Below are 20,159 nucleotides of genomic sequence, written 5' to 3' on the forward strand. Positions count from 1 at the left end.
CTTCAGTCACCCCCGCACGAATGGAAAACGTTTGTCTCGAACCGCACTAGTGAGATTTTGTCCCGTGTCCCGGCGCGCTGTTGGCGTCACGTCCCGTCAGCTGATAACAGCGCTGACCCGGCGTCTCGCGGTCTGCTCCCCGCCGCGCTCGTACAAAATGACTTGTGGTTCCATGGTCCTACATGGCTCCAACAAAGTCGCGACTCCTGGCCTATACCAAAACCGGTGGTAAACACGAACGAGGAAAAACGCAATACACATGACTCGGCAAGTCTTAGTTATGCATGTGTGTCCACATTGCCTCCTTCCCCGGACGACGACACTCTTATAACGCGATTTTCGTCGCTAGGTAAATTAGTTCGCGTCACGGCAGTCATATTTCGTTTCTACAATAAATGCAGGAAACATAAACAAACATTCCCAAAGTACGTCACCGTACCAGAGTACAATTTTGCATTAAATCGACTAATATTGATTACACAACAAAAAGTGTTCGAAGACGACATTAAAAGGATTTCGTCAAATAAACTTCCGTCAATTCGTTTGCGGCGTCTCACGCCCATTATAGATAGGGATGGTTTGTTACGCGTCGGCGGACGTATTCACAAATCACTTTTACCTTTTGAATCAAAACATCAATTGATTTTACCTAAAAGACATCCTCTTACAAATCTTATCATTGACGATGCGCATATAAAGGAACTACATGCCGGTTCGCAGTGCGTGCAAAACTCGCTCTTACAGCGATACTGGATTATCTCTGGTCGTGATATTGTTCGCCTCCGCGTACATCGTTGTATCAAATGCTTCCGCGCTCGACCGACTCGCTGCCAACCGCGCATAGGAATGTTACCCTCGGTTCGGCTACGCCCCGCACGTGTGTTTAGTAAAACGTCTTGTGACTTTTGTGGGCCATTCTACGTACGCGCTAATAAGGTTCGTAATGCAAAAATAATAAAATGTTACGTTGCAGTTTTCGTATGTATGAGCGTTAAAGCTGTACATCTTGAGTTAGTTTCCGAACTTTCCACGGAAGGTTTTTTAGCTGCGTTGCGACGTTTCACGTCCCGTCGAGGATATTGTACGGATATATATACCGATTGCGGACGTAACTTTGTTGGTTGTAATAATTACCTTCAAGAGTTATATACTTTTTTACGTAATGATTCGGTCATGAGTGCCCTTAATCAACAAACTTTAAAACAAGGATTAACTTGGCATTTTCAACCACCTTATGCTAGTCATTTCGGTGGATTATTTGAAGCGGCTGTTAAGAGTTTCAAAGCTCATTTACATCGCGTAATAGGTACACAAACGCAAACATATGATTGTATGCACACTTTGACGTGTCAAATCGAAGCTGTATTAAACAGTCGTCCGCTCTGCGTTCTAAGTTCGGACTCCGCGGATCCTTTACCTCTTACGCCGGCCCATTTCTTAATCGGTGAGCCCTTAACGGCCCTACCGGACGTTTCTCTGATAGACGAGAACCCTAATCGTCTTACACGTTGGCGCTGGATACAGCAAGCTGTCCAGCATTTCTGGCGTCGATGGAGTCGTGAATATCTCCATCAACTGCAACAAAGTACAAAGTGGCTTCAAGACCGCGGTCCCGCCGTTCGTGAAGGTACTGTTGTTGTGGTATGCGACGACCACCTGCCGCCGCTGCAGTGGAAACTCGCGCGCGTTCATGCTGTCCATCCGGGCAGCGATCAAGTTATTCGCGTCGTAACATTGAAAAGCGGGAACACGTTGTTCAAACGACCTGTTGTGAAGGTCTGTCCCTTACCTTTAGAATAAACTTATACAATCGTTACGACTCTTAATGTTAAGTTAAATATAAGTTTCATAAAATATTTTGGTATACTTTCGTATAGTTTTTTCTCTTTTTATTTCTTTAAAAGTCACTCCGTGTCTTTTAAGGTGAGCGGCATGTTCCGTCGAGGAACAGAGATTTTTAGTTTTAATTTCTTTTCTTGATATAGTTAAATAGTTATTTCATTTTCATACATACAAGGCAACACAATTTAGAAAGAATACTTTTTTCCATGTATATGTAGCACAGTTTTTTGGAGCTGGCAATTACAGAAGTCCCAAAGCGACTTTTCGGTGCGCCTGCCACGCCACCTGGTGGATAAAAAAAAACTCTCTCTTCGATCGTGCGAGCGCCATGATCTGCGCTCCCGTTATTACGAATTAAAAATAGTTATCGGTGCACCGGCGCGACACAAACGTGAAAATTGACATTTTAAGTGATATTCCGACCAGTGACCTAAGCTTCCGTTTATATGTGACAATCGTTTTAGTGTGAGGATTTTCCCAAAGTGTTTCCACGTGGCCCCACAAGCGCCTCTGGACAAATGTAAGTAGCCTCACCAATTAAACGCCGCTACAGACGGTTAAAAATACCTACACATTTCTACATAATCCAACATTCGGAAGTACCTTTTACCAGAACCACAAAAGCGGCGGTTTTTTTTTAAATATTCATATATTACATTACTACAGTTATTATTGATTAAAGAATTTACAATCAATGGCGCCTAAATACTTGCATTAGTTTATAATTCAAGTCAAGTTCAATGACATCAACAGGTTTGTTTCAACAGCTTCTCTTGACAGCGATTAATTTTTTTGGGTTCCCTGTTTAAAGACATTGTAATATTACTATCCCGATTCCAACTTTAATGTATATGAAGTATTAGATAAGGATACGCCATGGATCGGATATGACAGTCAGTAATATGAAGTGTTTGAAATGAATCGTCGAAATACCTATTTACCTTAGAATTTTTAGGACTACAGGATGGCGATAAGGTTGAACTCACGATTTTTTTGAGTCTTGCCCGTTAAAGGGTTAATAGCTAAGAAGCTAAGTAGTATCAGTACTTAAATATACAGAACGCGCTCTGCGCGATCCGACTCACGCTTGGCCTGTTTTTTGTCATCAATCGTTTAATTATTCGAAGTAATTGGACCAGCCGGCGTACCATGAGTACCATTGTCCACACATTGACAATTCAATATAAACCTTATTAAACGGGGGATAAGCTCCTACAATAATCAGTAAAGTGTTGCTATAATTATGATTAACTTTAATTAAATTGCTTCTGATATGATGTATGATAAGATTTTGCTTCAGGCGACATTTCTCATTAAACGTTGCATTAGTTATATGCATATTTAATGAATTAATTTCAATTGTATTTTGTATGCAGCGACACGAAAAATATTGAAGACAGTATAGTGTAGGTAACAACATAGTGGGCATAATTATTTGGTTTTGCGTCCCGATTGGAAACGGTAGAAAATGTTTGTTCAAATTAAATATGTAGTAGATTAAAACTATTTGCGAGAGTAAGATTTTTAAACGATTCTCGGTTAGTTTCATTAGACTTCTATTGACCGGTGTATATCACGGTCAATAGAAGTCCGTTGTGTTGTGTCACGGGTGACACACGGTTGACCACAAACCACAAACGCTGTAAAGTGTTGGAAACGTCGGGATGAATTTTAAATTAATTATACGCGATTTAATCCGTTTCCATAGTTTTATTTCATATGTATTACTAATTTCCCATAAAGAGTAGTGTCGATCTTAAAATTAAGCAATAAATGAACTCCTAAAGCAATATTGTAATTTTATTAAGTCAAATTACACTTTTTACAATCTTATGGATTATACACCATAAAATTATTCGAAAGTTTACACCTCCAGTAGTATATGTGGGCCTTCAACCTTGCATTTGGATACATTTCATCATATATACGTCGAGTGTTGTATATGCAAGTAAACTAGTATCATATACATATATACAAGTGACGAAAAGGCATATACGGATGGCCCTACAGAACTGCTCCAATGCTCCGGGCACGTCAAATGTACAAACGCTCACGATAATATCTGTTTCGTAATATCTATCTCTATCGCTCATTCGTATTGGCGAGACAGAGCCAGACTGCATTTCTGTCGGCGTCTGGCGTCGACGATTGTCATTCGGTCACCGACTGATCAGATCCCGTAGCCGAATGGCATTTCTGCGACGCGAAACGAAGACGAAACGCCGTGAAAGGTAGTCTGGCTAGTCGCGCCAATACGCAAGAGCAATAGAGAAAGATATCTACGAGCGTTTCGTTTCGTGAGCGTTTGTGCCATTCGGCTACGCACCCTGTTTGAACACAGCCACTTCATATAAACCGTCATCTATCGTTACCCATGATTACCTACTTAAACTTCCACACATATTATTATTATTTTTATCTGTTTCGGATCGTTTTGGTTTTTTTTTAATATTCTTATTTTTAAAGAAAGATTGCCCATCAAAAATTTCCAAAAACGGCCTTTTTCATTATGGCGCAAAAAAGGTGTGATACTCAAGATTGGTAACAATTAGCCGAAAAAACTAAACGGTCCGACACAGATTACTTCATTGTTGTTCAGATTCTCAAATTTCATTCCGATTGATTAAGTTTTGAAGGAGGAAACAGTCGAGAGTGGAACCTCGATTTTTAAGATTTTTTCGCTATATCTTTTAACTGAGTTGTTCTTAATGGGCAATTTTTTTTCGATAAATCTAGTTAATAACACTAGTATATTTAACTAAAATTCCAAAATTGAAAGGGGGGCTCCTTTCCATTTTAGCATTTTCGCTCCTGTAGCGTCTTAACGCGAACGGTTAATCAAAAACTTTGCTCCTTTGTAAAAGCTAAGCTAGCCTATCACCGCTACGTTTGTCACCTTGGCTAGGCCTCCAAATATTAGACGCCATATATTACGCACGCTCGCGATACGCCATCTAAATTATGTTAAAATATCCATAACATGTGTATCATCAAAATTGTTGACCACAAACTCCCTGAAACATGTCACGACGCTGGATTTAGATTATCATAATCATTTTAAATTAATCTCAATATTTATTGTATAAAAGGGCTCATTCTAATACAAAATCTTTGTCGCTTACGGCCTTTTTAATAAAGGAATGCTATCACGATTTATTTAATTGATATGATTAGTCAGTAAATGGTATAATCATACTGTTTATGGTGTTATACGTGATTCGATACTTATATTATTATGTGCATGATTTTGGTCGAATTACATAGGTATCTAGTTTAATGTTAATATGATGTTAAGGAAATGAGTATTTAGGGTATTTATAAACATATAATTAAATCATTAAAGTGTTTAAGAGTTCGCTTATTTGCAAAAAAATATGACAAGCAATGTATTATTTAAAACCGGCCAAGGGCGTGTCGGGCCACGCTCCGTGTAGGGTTCCGTAGTTTTCCGTATTTTCCTCAAAAACTACTGAACCTATCTAGTTCAAAACAATTTTCCAAGAAAGTCTTTATAAAGTTCTACTTTTGTGAATTTTTTCATATTTTTTAAACACATGGTTCAAAAGTTAAGAGGGCGGACACTTTTTTCCTTTAGGAGCGATTATTTCCGAAAATATTAATATTATAAAAAAATGATTTTAGTAAACCCCTATTCATTTTTAAATACCTATTCAACAATGTATCATACGTTGGGGTTGGAATGAAAAAATGGGTCCCGGAGTACCCTAACAAAACATTTTTTTCCTCTTTTTATTATTTTACCATTTTGTCGACGTGATTGATATACATATTGGTACCAAATTTCAGCTTTCTAGTGCTAACGGTCACTGAGATTATCCGCGGACGGACGGACGGACGGATAGACAGACATAGCGTAACTATAAGTTTACTACGGAACCCTAAAAAGTGCCTTTACGGAAATAATTCGCTTCTGGACATTTCAAATGGGTCCACGAGGTACAAACGCCTATTTTTAACCCTTGACGCAAAAACGACGGGGTGTTATAAGTTTTACGTGTCTGCCTGTCTGTCTATGGCATTGTAACTCCCGAAGGGATGAACCTATTTAGATTTCGTTTTTTATTTGTGTGGAACCTGAGTTAGTCGGGAGTGTTCTTAGCTATGTTTGATGGAAGTCGGTCCACTATTTCCGGGGTTTATTTTCAGAAGTTTAAAATTTGTGGTTATTCAATGCAACAAAAACATACACTAAGGGCCAGTTGCATAAACCAAAATTTGACAGACACATCATCGCCCCGCAGCAGAGGTCTATGGAACTTCCCATACAATAAAATTTAACGAACGCTTTAACGGTGACAGACGGTTTGATGCAACCGGCCCTTAAATACATAGATTTAAAAAAAAAACATTTCCATGCATATTACATACATAATTATAAGTTACTTATATATAGATATAGACTTACTTTTAGGTATTTGTATGTGGGAACGCACCAAGGCAACATTATTGAAGTTGTTTACAAATAACAAGTTACAATTATCACATCACTTTCATTGTTTTCGACTTCCATATGACACCATGAACCGCCTACCATGAGCTTTTCACATTTTAAAGCATTTTCGATGCCGGATGTAGGCAGGATGTAAATCGGGCCTACATCCGATATCGGATCGGATAATCTGAAAACGCTCTTAGAATAAGTTGCTCGATAGGTGACGGGTTAATCATTTCACCACTCTGTTTCTTCTCGTGGGTGTCGTAGAAGTCGACTGTGGGATATGGGTTCAATTGGCGTAGGTGAGAGGCTGGCAACCTGTCAATGCAAAATTGCATTTTCTTTCAACCCCTAATTAATGAGAGTGGCACTGAAAATTGAGCAGTTTCATCATCTTATGGGAATACAGTAGGCCTAGCACATGATGGCCGCGGGAGTATGTCGCCGCGAGATAGATGACACGTCTTTGTCTAATTGTATTAATGACATAAGGACAGGTAGTCTATCTCGCGGCGACATACTCTCGCGGCCATCATGTGCTAGGCCTGCAGGTGTGAGTGTGTTTGTATGTACTCGACAGCATTTAACGTTTACGGGAAATGTATGTAAACTTTTGGCTAGCGAGTATTAACCTTTTTGGGGTGCTGTTCACTTGCTCCATACAATGAGTCATATTCCGTGACGTTGAAGCTAATAAACTAACGTATTATAATAATACAATAATTGATACTATATTATAGATTTATTTTTTATCATGCAGAAACGTCTGCGAGCATAATTACTAATTTTTAAATTAAAGGCTTGCTGGTGCCATCCCGCTCCCTACTGCGCCACGGAGGAGGCCTGCTGGATGTGTGCGAATTTATCCATGCCTTCCCACAATTCTCAATCGCCTTAGGGTGGCGTATAGCAAACATCTACCCGTACATCTGCCGGAGGTGTGATTTTAAAATTTTTCCTTTAATTGAAAAATTTGTTACTATATTTATAGGTTTTACTGCTGGGCACTGGCCGTCTCTTAGCGTCAGACGCATAATGCCCTAAAGTCGCAAAATGTCGTAAACGCAAGCCCAATGCGGATTAGGCACTTAAGGTTATACATCTTTGAATTTCTTTGCAAAGGTATACAGGTTTCCTGATGATGTTTAGCTTCGCCCGACATTTTAAGTATGAGGGCACCGTAGGCGCTCGGATTAGGACCGCCTTCGTCGGGCTTCTCCCGACACTTTAATTATGAGGGCGTCAAAGGCGCCCGGCTTAGGACCGCGTGCGTCGGGCTTCGACATTTTAAGTATGGCGCCCGGCTTAGGACCGCGTGCGTCGGGCTTCGACATTTTAAGTATGGCGCCCGGCTTAGGACCGCGTGCGTCGGGCTTCGACATTTTAAGTATGGCGCCCGGCTTAGGACCGCGTGCGTCGGGCTTCGACATTTTAAGTATGGCGCCCGGCTTAGGACCGCGTGCGTCGGGCTTCGACATTTTAAGTATGGCGCCCGGCTTAGGACCGCGTGCGTCGGGCTTCGACATTATAAGTATTTATGAGGGCGCCGAAGGCGCCCGCCCGGCTTAGGACCGCGTGCGTCGGGCTTCGACATTATAAGTATGAGGGCGACGATGGCGCCGGCTTAGGAGCGCGTGCGTTCTTAATACGAAATTATTTTTTGTACAAGATACACGAAGGATGAAAAACTTATTGGTGCAAGTCAGGATTTGAACCCGCAGCGGCGGTTTGAAAGTCTGGCTTCAAAAACACATGGTAGAGGTACCGACCAAAATGGCGTAGGATACAAAACACAAAGCTGTCAGCACGATGTAATTAGAGGTGTTTCTGAAAGTCGGAAGAAAACCATATGATTGTGAGCAAGACAACGCCCAATGTCTAATCGCTTGTTTAGTTGGTGATTGCATAATTATACGTTTGTTAGATGATGTTATACGATTTAAATAGGTACCTACTTATAAGTATAGGAACACTGCACCTACATAATTTTAAGTATACATCATCATCATCATCCTCCTTGCGTTATCCCGGCATTTGCCATGGCTCATGGGAGCCTGGGGTCCGCTCTGACAACTAACTCCAAGATCTGGCGTAGGCACCAGTTTTACGAAAGCAACTGCCATCTGACCTTCAAACCCGAAGGGTAATTAGGCCTTATTGGAATTAGTCCTGTTTCCTCACGATGTTTTCCTTCATCGAAAAGCGACTGGCAAAATATCAAATGACATTTCGCACATAAGTTTCGAAAAACTCATTGGTACGAGCCGGGGTTCGAAGTGTTCGAACCCGCGACCTCCGGATCGAAATTCGCACGCTCTTTTAAATATACATAATATGAGTAACCATATTTGCTCTGCTGCTAAAAATATTCTATTCTATTCTAAAGTTTCAATACAAAATTAAACTTTACCAAACAAGATATCGAAACAATTAAGGACCCTCTCACATATAGCGTCACGCGACGCGAGCGCGTAGCGTCGGGCCAACTGTATGGAAAAAGACGCCGAGTCGACGTCGTGCCGACGCAGTGTCAGGCTTTGTCAAATTGCCATACAGTTTGCCTGACGCTACGCTTGCAAGACGCTAGATGTGAGGAGGGCCTAAAATGACGACAAATTTTCTCCAGATTTGATCATTTTATCCCGATGACGGATATCTACATGTTAAATGATGATGGATAACAACCTAATGTATTCATTCAAATAATAACCTAACCACAAAATTAAAATTTTGAAAAAACCCCCGACCGCGACATCTAGGTCTACTAAGACCGATTTTCATGAAACATGACTAAGAACACTCCCGACTAACTCAGCTTTCAGACAAAAAAAACGAATTCTAAATCGGTACATCTGTTCGGGAGCTACGATGCCACAGACTGACACACATACAGACAGACAGACACGTCAAACTTATTACCCCGTCGTTTTTGCGTCGGGGGTTAAAATAGATTTTCTCAAACTACTGCAGCTGACTCGTAGAAAATATAAAAAAAAATATAAGGAGAAAAAAAAAATTGAATACCTATTTTCTGATGGGTTGGCAACGCGCACGTGACACTCCTTGAGTTGCAGGCGTCCATAGGTGACGGTGACCGCTTTCCATCAGGCTGACCGTTTGCTTGTTTGCCACCGACGTAGTATAAAAAAAATATTTAAAAGAAATGAAGACACGCACACCAGTTACGGCTTATCATAAGAATCGTCTCTCTCCGTGTCGCAAGCTATTGTACGCTTCAGATAGCTTGATAGCTATAATTAGCACAATAGCTATAAATAGCATCCTTGTTTGGACTGCTGTGCCACCAATTTACGAGGAAAGATTTTATATAATACATAATTTTCCACCCCGCAGCACTGTTTAAAAATTAAAATTTTGAAAAAACCCCCGACCGCGACATAATTGACCGATTTTCATAAAACATGGCTAAGAACACTCCCGCCTTACTTAGCTTTCAGACAAAAAAACTAAATCCAAATCGGTTCATCTGTTCGGGAGCTACAATGCCACAGACAGACACACATACAGACAGACAGACAAACAAACAGACAGACACACACACAGCAGACATACACGTCAAACTTATAACACCCCGTCGTCGTTTTTGCGTCGGGGGTTAAAAATCAGAAAATATTAAAATAAAAGCCTCGTGTTTCAATTTTATATTTGTCTTATACATTGCATGCACTGTCAGCTTTCAGACAAAAAAACTAAATCCAAATCGGTTCATCCGTTCGGGAGTTACGATGCCACAGACAGACACACACACAGACAGACAGACAGACAGACACACACATACACCAGACAGACACGCTCCGTCGTTTTTGCGTCGGGGGTTAAAAATTAAGATAATTATTCACGCCTGCTCTTCTACCAGTAATCGCGTTTTGTTTGCCTGCATGTTTCGCAAGCTATTGTAAACAGGGTGGCTAGCCGAATGGCACAATCGTTCACGAAACGCTCACGAAACGAAGCGCTAGTAGATATCTATCTCTATCGCGCTTGCGTATTGGCGCGACAGAGCCAGCGGCGTATCGCTTTCGGTTGGCGTCGGAGAAATACCATTCGGCTACGGGGCCTGGGTGGCTAGCCGAATGGCACAATCGCTCACGAAACGCTCACGAAACGAAGCGCTAGTAGATATCTATCTCTATCGCGCTTGCGTATTGGCGCGACAGAGCCAGCGGCGTATCGCTTTCGGTTGGCGTCGGAGAAATACCATTCGGCTACGGGGCCTGGGTGGCTAGCCGAATGGCACAATCGCTCACGAAACGCTCACGAAACGAAGCGCTAGTAGATATCTATCTCTATCGCGCTTGCGTATTGGCGCGACAGAGCCAGCGGCGTATCGCTTTCGGTTGGCGTCGGAGAAATACCATTCGGCTACGGGGCCTGGGTGGCTAGCCGAATGGCACAATCGCTCACGAAACGCTCACGAAACGAAGCGCTAGTAGATATCTATCTCTATCGCGCTTGCGTATTGGCGCGACAGAGCCAGCGGCGTATCGCTTTCGTTTGGCGTCGGAGAAATGCCATTCGGCTACGGGGCCTGCTCTTCTACCAGTAATCGCGTTTTGTTTGCCTGCATGTTTCGCAAGCTATTGTAAACTGTAGATGGCTTGATAGCTATAATTAGCACAATCAGATCCTAGTTTGGGCTATAATGTCACCAATTTAGGATTCAGGTCGAGTAATGTTAATTACTCATATTTACTATTATGATATTTATGATAAATGAACCTTGGAAGTCTTGGAACAACAGTTTTTTCTAATTTGGACATTTTGGACAAAATTTAGAAAACTTTATCACAAAATTGTAGATCATATATACATACATTAAGCCCACTGTAGACGTTGAATTCAATTCAATTGCCATGGTACGTATTTTTATGCTTAATTTATCAGGAACCGAAAGAACTAATCAAATTTTATAGTTTTTAATATTTCCTTAGACAAAATATTGAATAAAGTTACTCACCTGCCTTACAATTAACGACTGAATGAACACAAATAAACTAGATTGGAATTTTATGAAATACGTGACCATAACCTCACGACACCTCAAAATTTTCGTACCTCGGAAGTGTTGATTACTCTATTCAACAAATTCCGATTCTACCAGTAAAAAGAACATATTATTCTGCCCTTTTTATGGATCACGACGATCTGAATAATGACAACATTGTAAACATATAAACATTCCCAATTAAATTCTAGTACGAGCTACTTGAACTTGGGATCTGACGCGTGCATCTTTACAAACTTATCCATTCACATTAAAACATCAACCGATTTAAATTTCGAACATACCGCGTCGTGAAAAAGTAAGATGGCGACGCGCGCTTGAGGATGTCCGAAGAAGTGGCAGCAAAGATAAAGTTGTTAGAATTCGTGAGCACGTTTTTTTAGACGACTTTTGAAGATGTATATAAACCAAATGTGGTGGGTTTGGAGGCATCAGTATCAGGGATTCGCTCATCGGAGCTGGTTCGGGACAAAATGAATTTGGTAATACATTACGGAAACGGTGATCAATCATTTGACAAGTGTTTTTTTTCGTTGAGCAATGGCATCCAGGGATTTGTGCCAGCGGGCTTTTAAGTGGAACATCCGGATCTTTGTGGCTAACGGTTTCGAAATGTGAACGATTGCGTTTTTGGGATCAGTGATTTTAATTAATATTCGTAAAATAATAAATAGACGTTTAAGAAAAAAAAATTGGTATCGCACAAATTCCAAATTATTGTAGTTTACAAAATAATTAAACTTCAAGACATTTTATTTGTACTGGAGTCTAATTAGAAATTTAAAATTAAAATTTTCCTAAAATATTTGCAGTGTTTGAATAAATTTTAACAATAATTATAGTTTTTATTCGAAAAATAAATAGTGTAAAAGAAAATAAATAATAATTTCAAAACTACTTACATAACACTTCATTGTTATTTAAATAGCGAAATATCGACTCATGTCTTTCCAATATTGAGTTTTAGATCATTATTCAATTTTTTTTTATTAAGCATGCTTTAAACGATAAAATATTTTTTTCTTAAAATTACATATTACAAACAACGGGTGTAGTATACAACTTATCGAGCATTTTTGGACAAACTTGCATTTATAGTCTATCTAACCCCCTGCCGACTATGACAGATTACATTTATTATTATTTATTATTATTTATTATTTATTTATTGGAAAACCAACAGCACATGAAACATGTTAACAGAAACAATAGAAACAAGAGGCCAATTACAGGTTCTCACCGATAGAAATCTTATAGAAATTAACTTCACTAGGTATTAGGTATTACAAGTAGGTATACAAATATGCTTAGACTAGACAAGTACATAAATCTAATGTTAATACAGATGCGAAACAAAAGAAAAAACCGGGTAGATTAAAAAGAAGAAAAATCATCAAGCATACGAAATAGAAAAGAAAACAAAAAACAAAAATTAAAAGGCAAGCTCACATAAAGAATTTAAGAGTTAAATTACGCCGTATAGCCTGGGTATTTGCATTAAATACGTCAATATCGTGCTCTCTAGATAGCCTGTTAATTTAGCAAATACCATAATTTTATGTCATAAGGATTCTATTTCTAAAATGACTTCCACAATCGTTACTAAAAGCTCCGGACAGAACCAGCTCAAACAGACTAAATACTAGTTTTCTCTTTTTCTGTTTACTATAAAAATACCTTTTTCTCCAGTTAATAATAGCCACGTTGGCTGCAGTCTGCAGTGCAGCCAAGCTCGACCGCACGTACCTCCCTCCTGCATCAGCCAGGACCGCTGGTGGCAGTGAAGCGTCTCTGCAGACCCCTAACGCCTTCAGCCAGAATGCAGCTCCTAAAGGAAGCTATACCAATGACTTCCAAGGAGTGGTAGTTGACGCTGCCCTTGCAGGTACGTTTGCTTAAAACTGAAACCTTTGCAACAACTGTTAATTTAGTCAGGATTGCTGGATGTAGTGAAGCATCACTGGAGACTCCTAACGCCTTCAGCCAGAATGCAGCTCCTAAATGAAGCTATACTAATGACTTCCAAGGAGTGGTAGTGGATGCTGGCCTTGCAGGTATGTTTGCTAGAAACTGTGAAACCTTTGCAACAACTGTTATTTTAGTCAGGATTGCTGGATGCAGTGAGTGAAGCGTCTCTGCAGACTCCTAACTCTTTCAGACAGGACTCAGCACTTAAAGGAAGCTATACCAATTATTTCCAAGGTGTGGTCGTGGATGCTGCCCTTGAAAATGACTTCAAGATTATGGGAGTTGACCCTGGTAGGTTGATTCTTTAAATCCCTACTATTAATGACCTCTGTTTTGGATAACTGGCATGATATTTTCTTCAAATAAACCAGCAACTTTGTAAATTAAAATCTACTTACCTACTGGAAATTCCCAAGTTACAAAAATAAAGTTGGAAAGTCTTCCATCCCATTTACCACTTATTCAAATTTTAGGAACCAGAGGTGCCTCAGGCTCCGAAGAATCCGGACTTGGCGCTTCCCGCGACTCCTACGGATCCACCGCCTCTAAAGTAGGCGAGGCTGCCTTCAGAGGTGCCCAGGCCGGCTTCAGATTCCCTCAAGGCTTCGGTCCCAACTCCGCATTCGCCCCTCAAAGACAAGAAACCGATTTTGAAGCAAGGGAATCTGAAGGTGTAGAACTTTCTGGAGAACCTCAGTTTGAAGATTCAAGGCCAGAGCGTCCGCAGGCTGCTCAGGAACGCGCTGCCAACACTTTGAGGTTTGACAGCGAAGTTGGTGTTGAGAGCTTTAACTACGCCTTCGAAACTGATAATGGAATATCTGCTGAAGAGACTGGAACAGGTTAGACCCCAATTTTACAAATGTTGGAAAAACAGTTTCTGTTAAAAAATATCCACATTTCTCTCATTAAAAATATAAACTCCTAAATTTTGTAATAAATAGAGAGACTAAAATAAAATAATATTCCCCGTGTGGTGACGGGTTAAGAATTTCACCACCCCCTTTCTTCCCGTGGGTGTCGTAGAAGTCGACTGTGGGATATGGGTTAAATTGTGGCGTAGGCGAGAGGCTGGCAACCTGTCACTGCAATGTCATAATTTGGATTTCTTTCAACCCCTTTTTGCCAAGAGTGGCACTGAAACTTAGTAGTTCATGTGTTCTGCCTACCCCTTTATGGGATACAGGCGTGATTATATGTATGTGTATGTATGTAAAATAAAATAAATGTGAATTTGATATATCTACCTACTTAAATTACTCTGTACAAACATTTTGTAACAGCCTCATATAGAAATGATCTTTCATAGGGCCCATCAATCATTAACATAGCATGACGAAAATATTCATTATTACAAAGTTCAGTCCAGTAATATTTTTTAAATTTCGAACAGCAACCAACGGTGTCCAAGCCCAAGGCGGTTACTCCTACACCGGAGACGACGGGAAAGTCTACACGGTGACGTACACGGCCGACGAGGGCGGTTACCAACCTCGTGGTGACCATTTGCCCACCCCACCACCCATTCCTGAGGAGATCCTCAAGTCTCTCGAGCAGAACGCGAGAGATGAAGCCAACGGTGTAGTTGATGATGGTAAGTTAGAACAGTGACTAGATTCCTCAGCCCAGGGTTCTCCTATACTGATAATGATGGGTCGAAGGTGGCTACAAACCACATGGTGACCACCTGCCCACCCCACCACCAATTCCGGAAGAGATCCTCAAGCGTAGATTTAATGTAGGTAAGTATATTTAATATTGAAATGAAAGCTTTGCGCAAGATCACATTTGAAGCAGACAGGAATACACCGTGTTTCACTTAACACTAAAAACCTGAAAACAGTTTGTTCAGAATCGAGAGTAGAATCGATTGAGCTATATCTTGATGGGGGTAATATTTTTATTTAAATTAGTATTATTAGTTATTTTTATGTGCCTATTCTATTGTACTCGTAATGTAACATTGTGTATATCGCATTGCTAGAGGTTGTTTACCTTTTTCAGTATTTAGGGGTATTAATACTGGCTGGTTACGTGGACGATTATTTTTTCCGCTACGAGTATGACGTTGTTTGTCAGTTTAATCTTAATGTTTATCATAAGTCATAACAAATTGAATTCGTACCTAATTACAACCTTGTTATTTTGAATATTGGGTTTAAATTTGCTTACTGCGATTACCTGTCCAATTTGAAGTTTACTGTGACAAAGCTTTAAAGTGTTTTACAGTGACATCTTAGCTGTCTATTGGTAAACCTTATGTCGTTGCAGTAACGTACACAAATAAATAGTCTTATGATTTATGATGGTAGTTATAGTTAGCAATTATTTTATTGAGTGTAGAGCTAGAAGTCAAGTAGAGCTGTACAGAAAATTAAAAATTTAATTTAAAAGAAAGTAACCATTAGATTAAAAGATGTATACTCTAGATGAGTTTAATAAAATAAAAATCAGTTGGGGTGTTTGAGGTTTTGAGGGATACCGGAAACACGTTGTATACACATAAAAAAGTAAAATAGACTGTACCGCACGTACCTCTATTAATTTACGATCATTATTAGTATTTAATTCATAGGAAATAATGCATAATTTTACAGCATAATTTTCTCCAAAAACTTACCTGTAAAATCCTACAAAATTTAAAAAGACAGGAAACTAAATCATAATGACTGCTACCCGATCGTATTTTCTTTATTCTCATACCATTAAGTGAATCAAGGTTAACTGTTGTCTCAATCCTTTTTTAGGCGTGTTGCATTTGTTTCACGACCACGTTAACCATTTGGCCATTATTTCTTAAAAGGCTATTAGTAATTAACTTATTCAGGGTTCCGTAATAGTAGAAAGGAATGATAGTATCCAAATCGTCGTCATAAAATATTACTTACTCAAACATTTTACAGTAAATGGTTACTTATACATATATTTATGTGTACTGTGGATAAAAAAGCAAAAAAAAACAAAGTACATATACTGTCATAATGTTATTGGTTTCTTTTATACTAAAACAAAAGAATCATTAATTATGCCTAATACTACATCCTACCTCTATAGGTTGAACAGTCACTGTTCTAAAACTATTTAGTACTAGTATAACACAATGTGCTCCTAGTAGGCAACTATTAATTATTCAATAGCAATCTTTTGCTAATTCAATTTTCACTTTTCTACACAATGATAAAAATCCTCTACAAATAAGTAACCACTCAATTCATTATCGCTTTAAAAATCACTGACAAAATCCGTAACGGGACAGCTCAGCATTATACCATTGTCGCGTGATAAATGTATTTGCCGACTGATATATCGTCAACGCTTGACAAATGGCTAACAACTTTCATTTTTTATTTACAGGCATGTACGATGCTCAGAAGTACAATGCGGGCGGCGATTACGCGGAAAGTGACAGCGCTAATGGGAGGCAGAATGGCGGCCCATCAGCCGGTGCTGGGAACACCGACGTCGATGCAAGCGGCTCGTTCATTAATCAGAAACATCAGCCTTTCAACCCCAACAGACACGGTGACAATGACAACACAGTGAACCAGTTCGCAAGTCAAAACAATGCTAACAGATTTGGTTCGAGGAACGAGTATTTGCCTCCGTTCCAACAGACGCAAAACCAAAGGCAACAGAGTAACAGGGATACTTCAGATGCTGATTCATCCTCGACCTTCCAACACGAATCAACTGAGGGTTCTGGAAATGTACAATCCCAATCGCAACAGAACCGACCCACCTCTCAATCTTTCGCCTCAAGACCCACTTCCAACCAATTCAACAGCTTCAAACAGAGCACCAATGGAAATCAGGTCAACCAAAATGGAAACCGATCTCCTATGAATAGGCAACAGTTCGGATCTGCGGCAAATACTGGCTCTCAAGACGGACGTAAACAGTTTTCGGCCCATGCTTCACCCACTTTCAACTCTCAACATGCAACTTCTGTTCCTGATACGGAACTGACTACGCCATTTGAAACAAACCCTCAAGATGCTCAGTCAGCTCAATCTTCAGCGCCGTCTACCAACTCATTAGGTTTCCATAACCAGCCTAGTCATAATGGACAGTCGCACTTTGCGTCACAAAACTCACATTTTGAGACTTCCCAGGCCCCTGCTCAACCGACCATACCATCTTTCCCTCAGTCTAAACCTCAAAACTCTAACAACCGTCCAGTAAGCGGCAACAGGAATACTCAATCAGGATTCTCCACCCAAGCACCCCGTCAGCAGGAACAGTTCTCACAACAGTCTGCTTTTGGTGGTAAACGCCCTCAATTTTCTCAAAACCAATTCTCCCAAACCTCTGATAGCCAATTCTCCCCCAGTACTCCAAGACCTCAATTCGCTCAACAGGCTACCGGTCAAGATGATTCTTATTACTACAATCAGCCTACTAGAACTTTTAATGCGCCCCAGTCTCCCTCAAGGTTTTCAAACGCGCCGGCTAATCAGTTTGATAGAGTGACCCAACGCCCATCATCTTCCCAAACTCCCCAAGAAGAAGAAGAGAACTATCCCTCAACAGCTATCTCCTCTCAAAACGGCCAGCGTCAAGGACAAGCTCCATTTAGACGTCCTTCCTTCCCCACTCAATCAACACCATCGGACAGCCAGTTCCAGAGTAACTCTATTTCATCAGCTACTAATGGAATCACTCAAGCATCAGCTTCCCCGTTCCCCGCTCCCACGTCTGCTCCTAGTTCCAACGGTCAGCATTCGAGCCACTCGAGACAACAGTTCCAACACTCAACCTTCCAATCGAGCCGTCCTTCTTCACCTCAACCCAGCAAGCCTTCTTTCAGTGCCCAATCCACATCTCGATCGCAGTCCAGCGGAGATCTGTCAAGCCAATTTGAAAAACAAAACTTTGAATCAGCTAAGCCTTTGAGCCAGCAGCCACTGCAAGAAGTGAAAGAAATCAAGCTCGATGACGACACCAAACCAGAAGCACCTGTAACGAACCTTCAGTACAATGGAGAAGTTTACGAATATACCAAACCAGCGGAGATGCTGCCGCCTCCAGAAAATGGCTTCGGACAGTTTGGAACTAAAATACCAAGCGCTCAGAAACCGACTGATTCTCAACCTCAAATTGGACAGTCTGATTCAGCTCAAGCTACTTCGCAGCGTCAGTTTGGACAGTCTACCAATTCAGCTCAAGCTACCGCTCAAACTTTCGCTCCCCAATCTACTCAGTTCACCCAAAGCGCTAAGACTCAACAAGGTAATCAATTTGGATCTCGACCTCAATTTGGACAGGCCACCGCTTCAGCTCAAGCATCATCTAAGCCATTTGCGCCTCAACCTACTCAGTTCAGTCAAAGTGCTCAAGGCTCTCGCCAATTTGGATCCCGGCCTCAGTTTGGACAGTCTGTGACTTCGTCTCAACAGGCATCTGAATCTTTCGCTCCTCAACCTACTAAGTTCAGTCAAAGCGCCAAGACTTCCCAAGGCAGCCAATCTGGATCCCGACCTCAATTCGGACAGTCTACCACTGCTTCCCAACAGGCTACATCTGAGTCATTTGCTCCTCAACCTACCCAATTCAGTCAGAGTGCTAAAACCCAGCAAAACACTTTCGGATCTCGTCCCCAATTTGGTGCATCATCTCACTCTCAGTCCCAACAATCCTCTTTCGGTTCAAAGCCTCAATTTGGTCAAGCTACCCAAGGTGATCAATTTAGCGCTCAAACTCAGGAATCCACTGATGAGTTCGATGCTAAACCAGCCCAGCAGTTCAACGCGCAAAGTCAAACTGAACAGCATAGCAACCAATTCCAGCGCAGACCATCTCAAGGAAGCATTGCTGCTGAGACTCCCAAGCCTTTCAGTCAGGGAAGCCCATGCTGTAACGGAGCGTTCGGTCAGCAGCCAAGCTTCGGCAAGCCTAGTCAAGATAGCTCGATCGCTTCGTCTTTCCAGAGTTCCTCCTTCAAACCAGCTCAGACTTCGTCTGTCGCTGGTAAGGGAGAAGTTTTCGGAGGACCTAGAGCGCCACCTAGCTTTGACGATACGGGATACCATTATTAAGTTAGAATAAGTGCCATAGAACTATACGCTCCAGTTTCATGCCGTTCGGATTTTTAATTCAAATGATAAAGTAAGGAGAATATTAACTCAACGGCGTTGAAACTAAAACTGGAGTATTAATTGTGATACAATAGGATGGAGGTCGAATGTCAGTAATGTAAATGAGATTAAGTTATATCGTAGATATAATATAGTGATAGCCATCCGCGCTTCTGCTGTATATTATGAACCTGAAATATGCTCTCTAATAAATTATTTCTGTAAATAATAATTCAAATGGTTTTATTCCTTACTTTTATTAGTCTGAAAAATCCTGTTATAAATAAAATAAAATAAAATAAATAAATAAATATTGGGGACACCTTACACATATCACCTTAGCCCCAAACTAAGCAAAGCTTGTACTATGAGTGCTAAGCGACGATATACATACTTAAATAGATAAATACATACTTATATACATAGAAAACATCCATGACTCTGGAACAAATATCTGTGCTCATCATACAAATAAATGCCCTTATCGGGATTCGAACCCAGGACTGTGGCTTAGCAGGCATGGTCACTACCGACTGAGCCAGACCAGTCGTCAAAAAAAAGTAGTAAATGGTATACTTAGATCCAACACAATAATTATTATAGCAACTAACAAATATACAATTAATGGTAAACTACAAATTTGAATAAAAAAAAAAACTATGACAGAAGGATCTTCATCAAGATTGCAACCAATGGAAAAACGGTCCAATCGCTCTTACCAACTGAGTTACTGAGATCTTCCAGAAGCGTATTCTTTCCATCATTACCTATCATCGCTTAGACACTCAAAGAA

General features: G+C 40.5%; 1 protein-coding gene across 1 annotated transcript; it reads left to right on the forward strand.

Annotated features, from left to right (window-relative positions):
* The first annotated feature begins 11,687 nt into the window (after positions 1-11,687).
* Positions 11,688-19,592, forward strand: LOC125234745 (dentin sialophosphoprotein-like). Its single transcript, XM_048141131.1, has 5 exons — positions 11,688-11,806; positions 13,014-13,209; positions 13,766-14,134; positions 14,686-14,886; positions 16,647-19,592. Exons 1-5 carry the CDS (start codon positions 11,798-11,800, stop codon positions 19,325-19,327), a joined length of 3,456 nt encoding a protein of 1,151 aa, XP_047997088.1. The 5' UTR covers positions 11,688-11,797; the 3' UTR covers positions 19,328-19,592.
* The last annotated feature ends 567 nt before the right edge of the window (positions 19,593-20,159 follow it).

The sequence above is a fragment of the Leguminivora glycinivorella genome, chromosome 16, assembly GCF_023078275.1.
Source record: "Leguminivora glycinivorella isolate SPB_JAAS2020 chromosome 16, LegGlyc_1.1, whole genome shotgun sequence".
In the NCBI taxonomy this organism is placed as follows: Eukaryota; Metazoa; Arthropoda; class Insecta; order Lepidoptera; family Tortricidae; genus Leguminivora; species Leguminivora glycinivorella.

Bases quoted from the DNA above. Each gene is read 5' to 3' on its own strand.
- LOC125234745 (XM_048141131.1), top strand. The intron at 13,210-13,765 runs GTACGTTTGCTT...TTCAAATTTTAG, and splicing joins AGTTGACGCTGCCCTTGCAG to GAACCAGAGGTGCCTCAGGC. The intron at 14,887-16,646 runs GTAAGTTAGAAC...TTTTATTTACAG, and splicing joins CAACGGTGTAGTTGATGATG to GCATGTACGATGCTCAGAAG.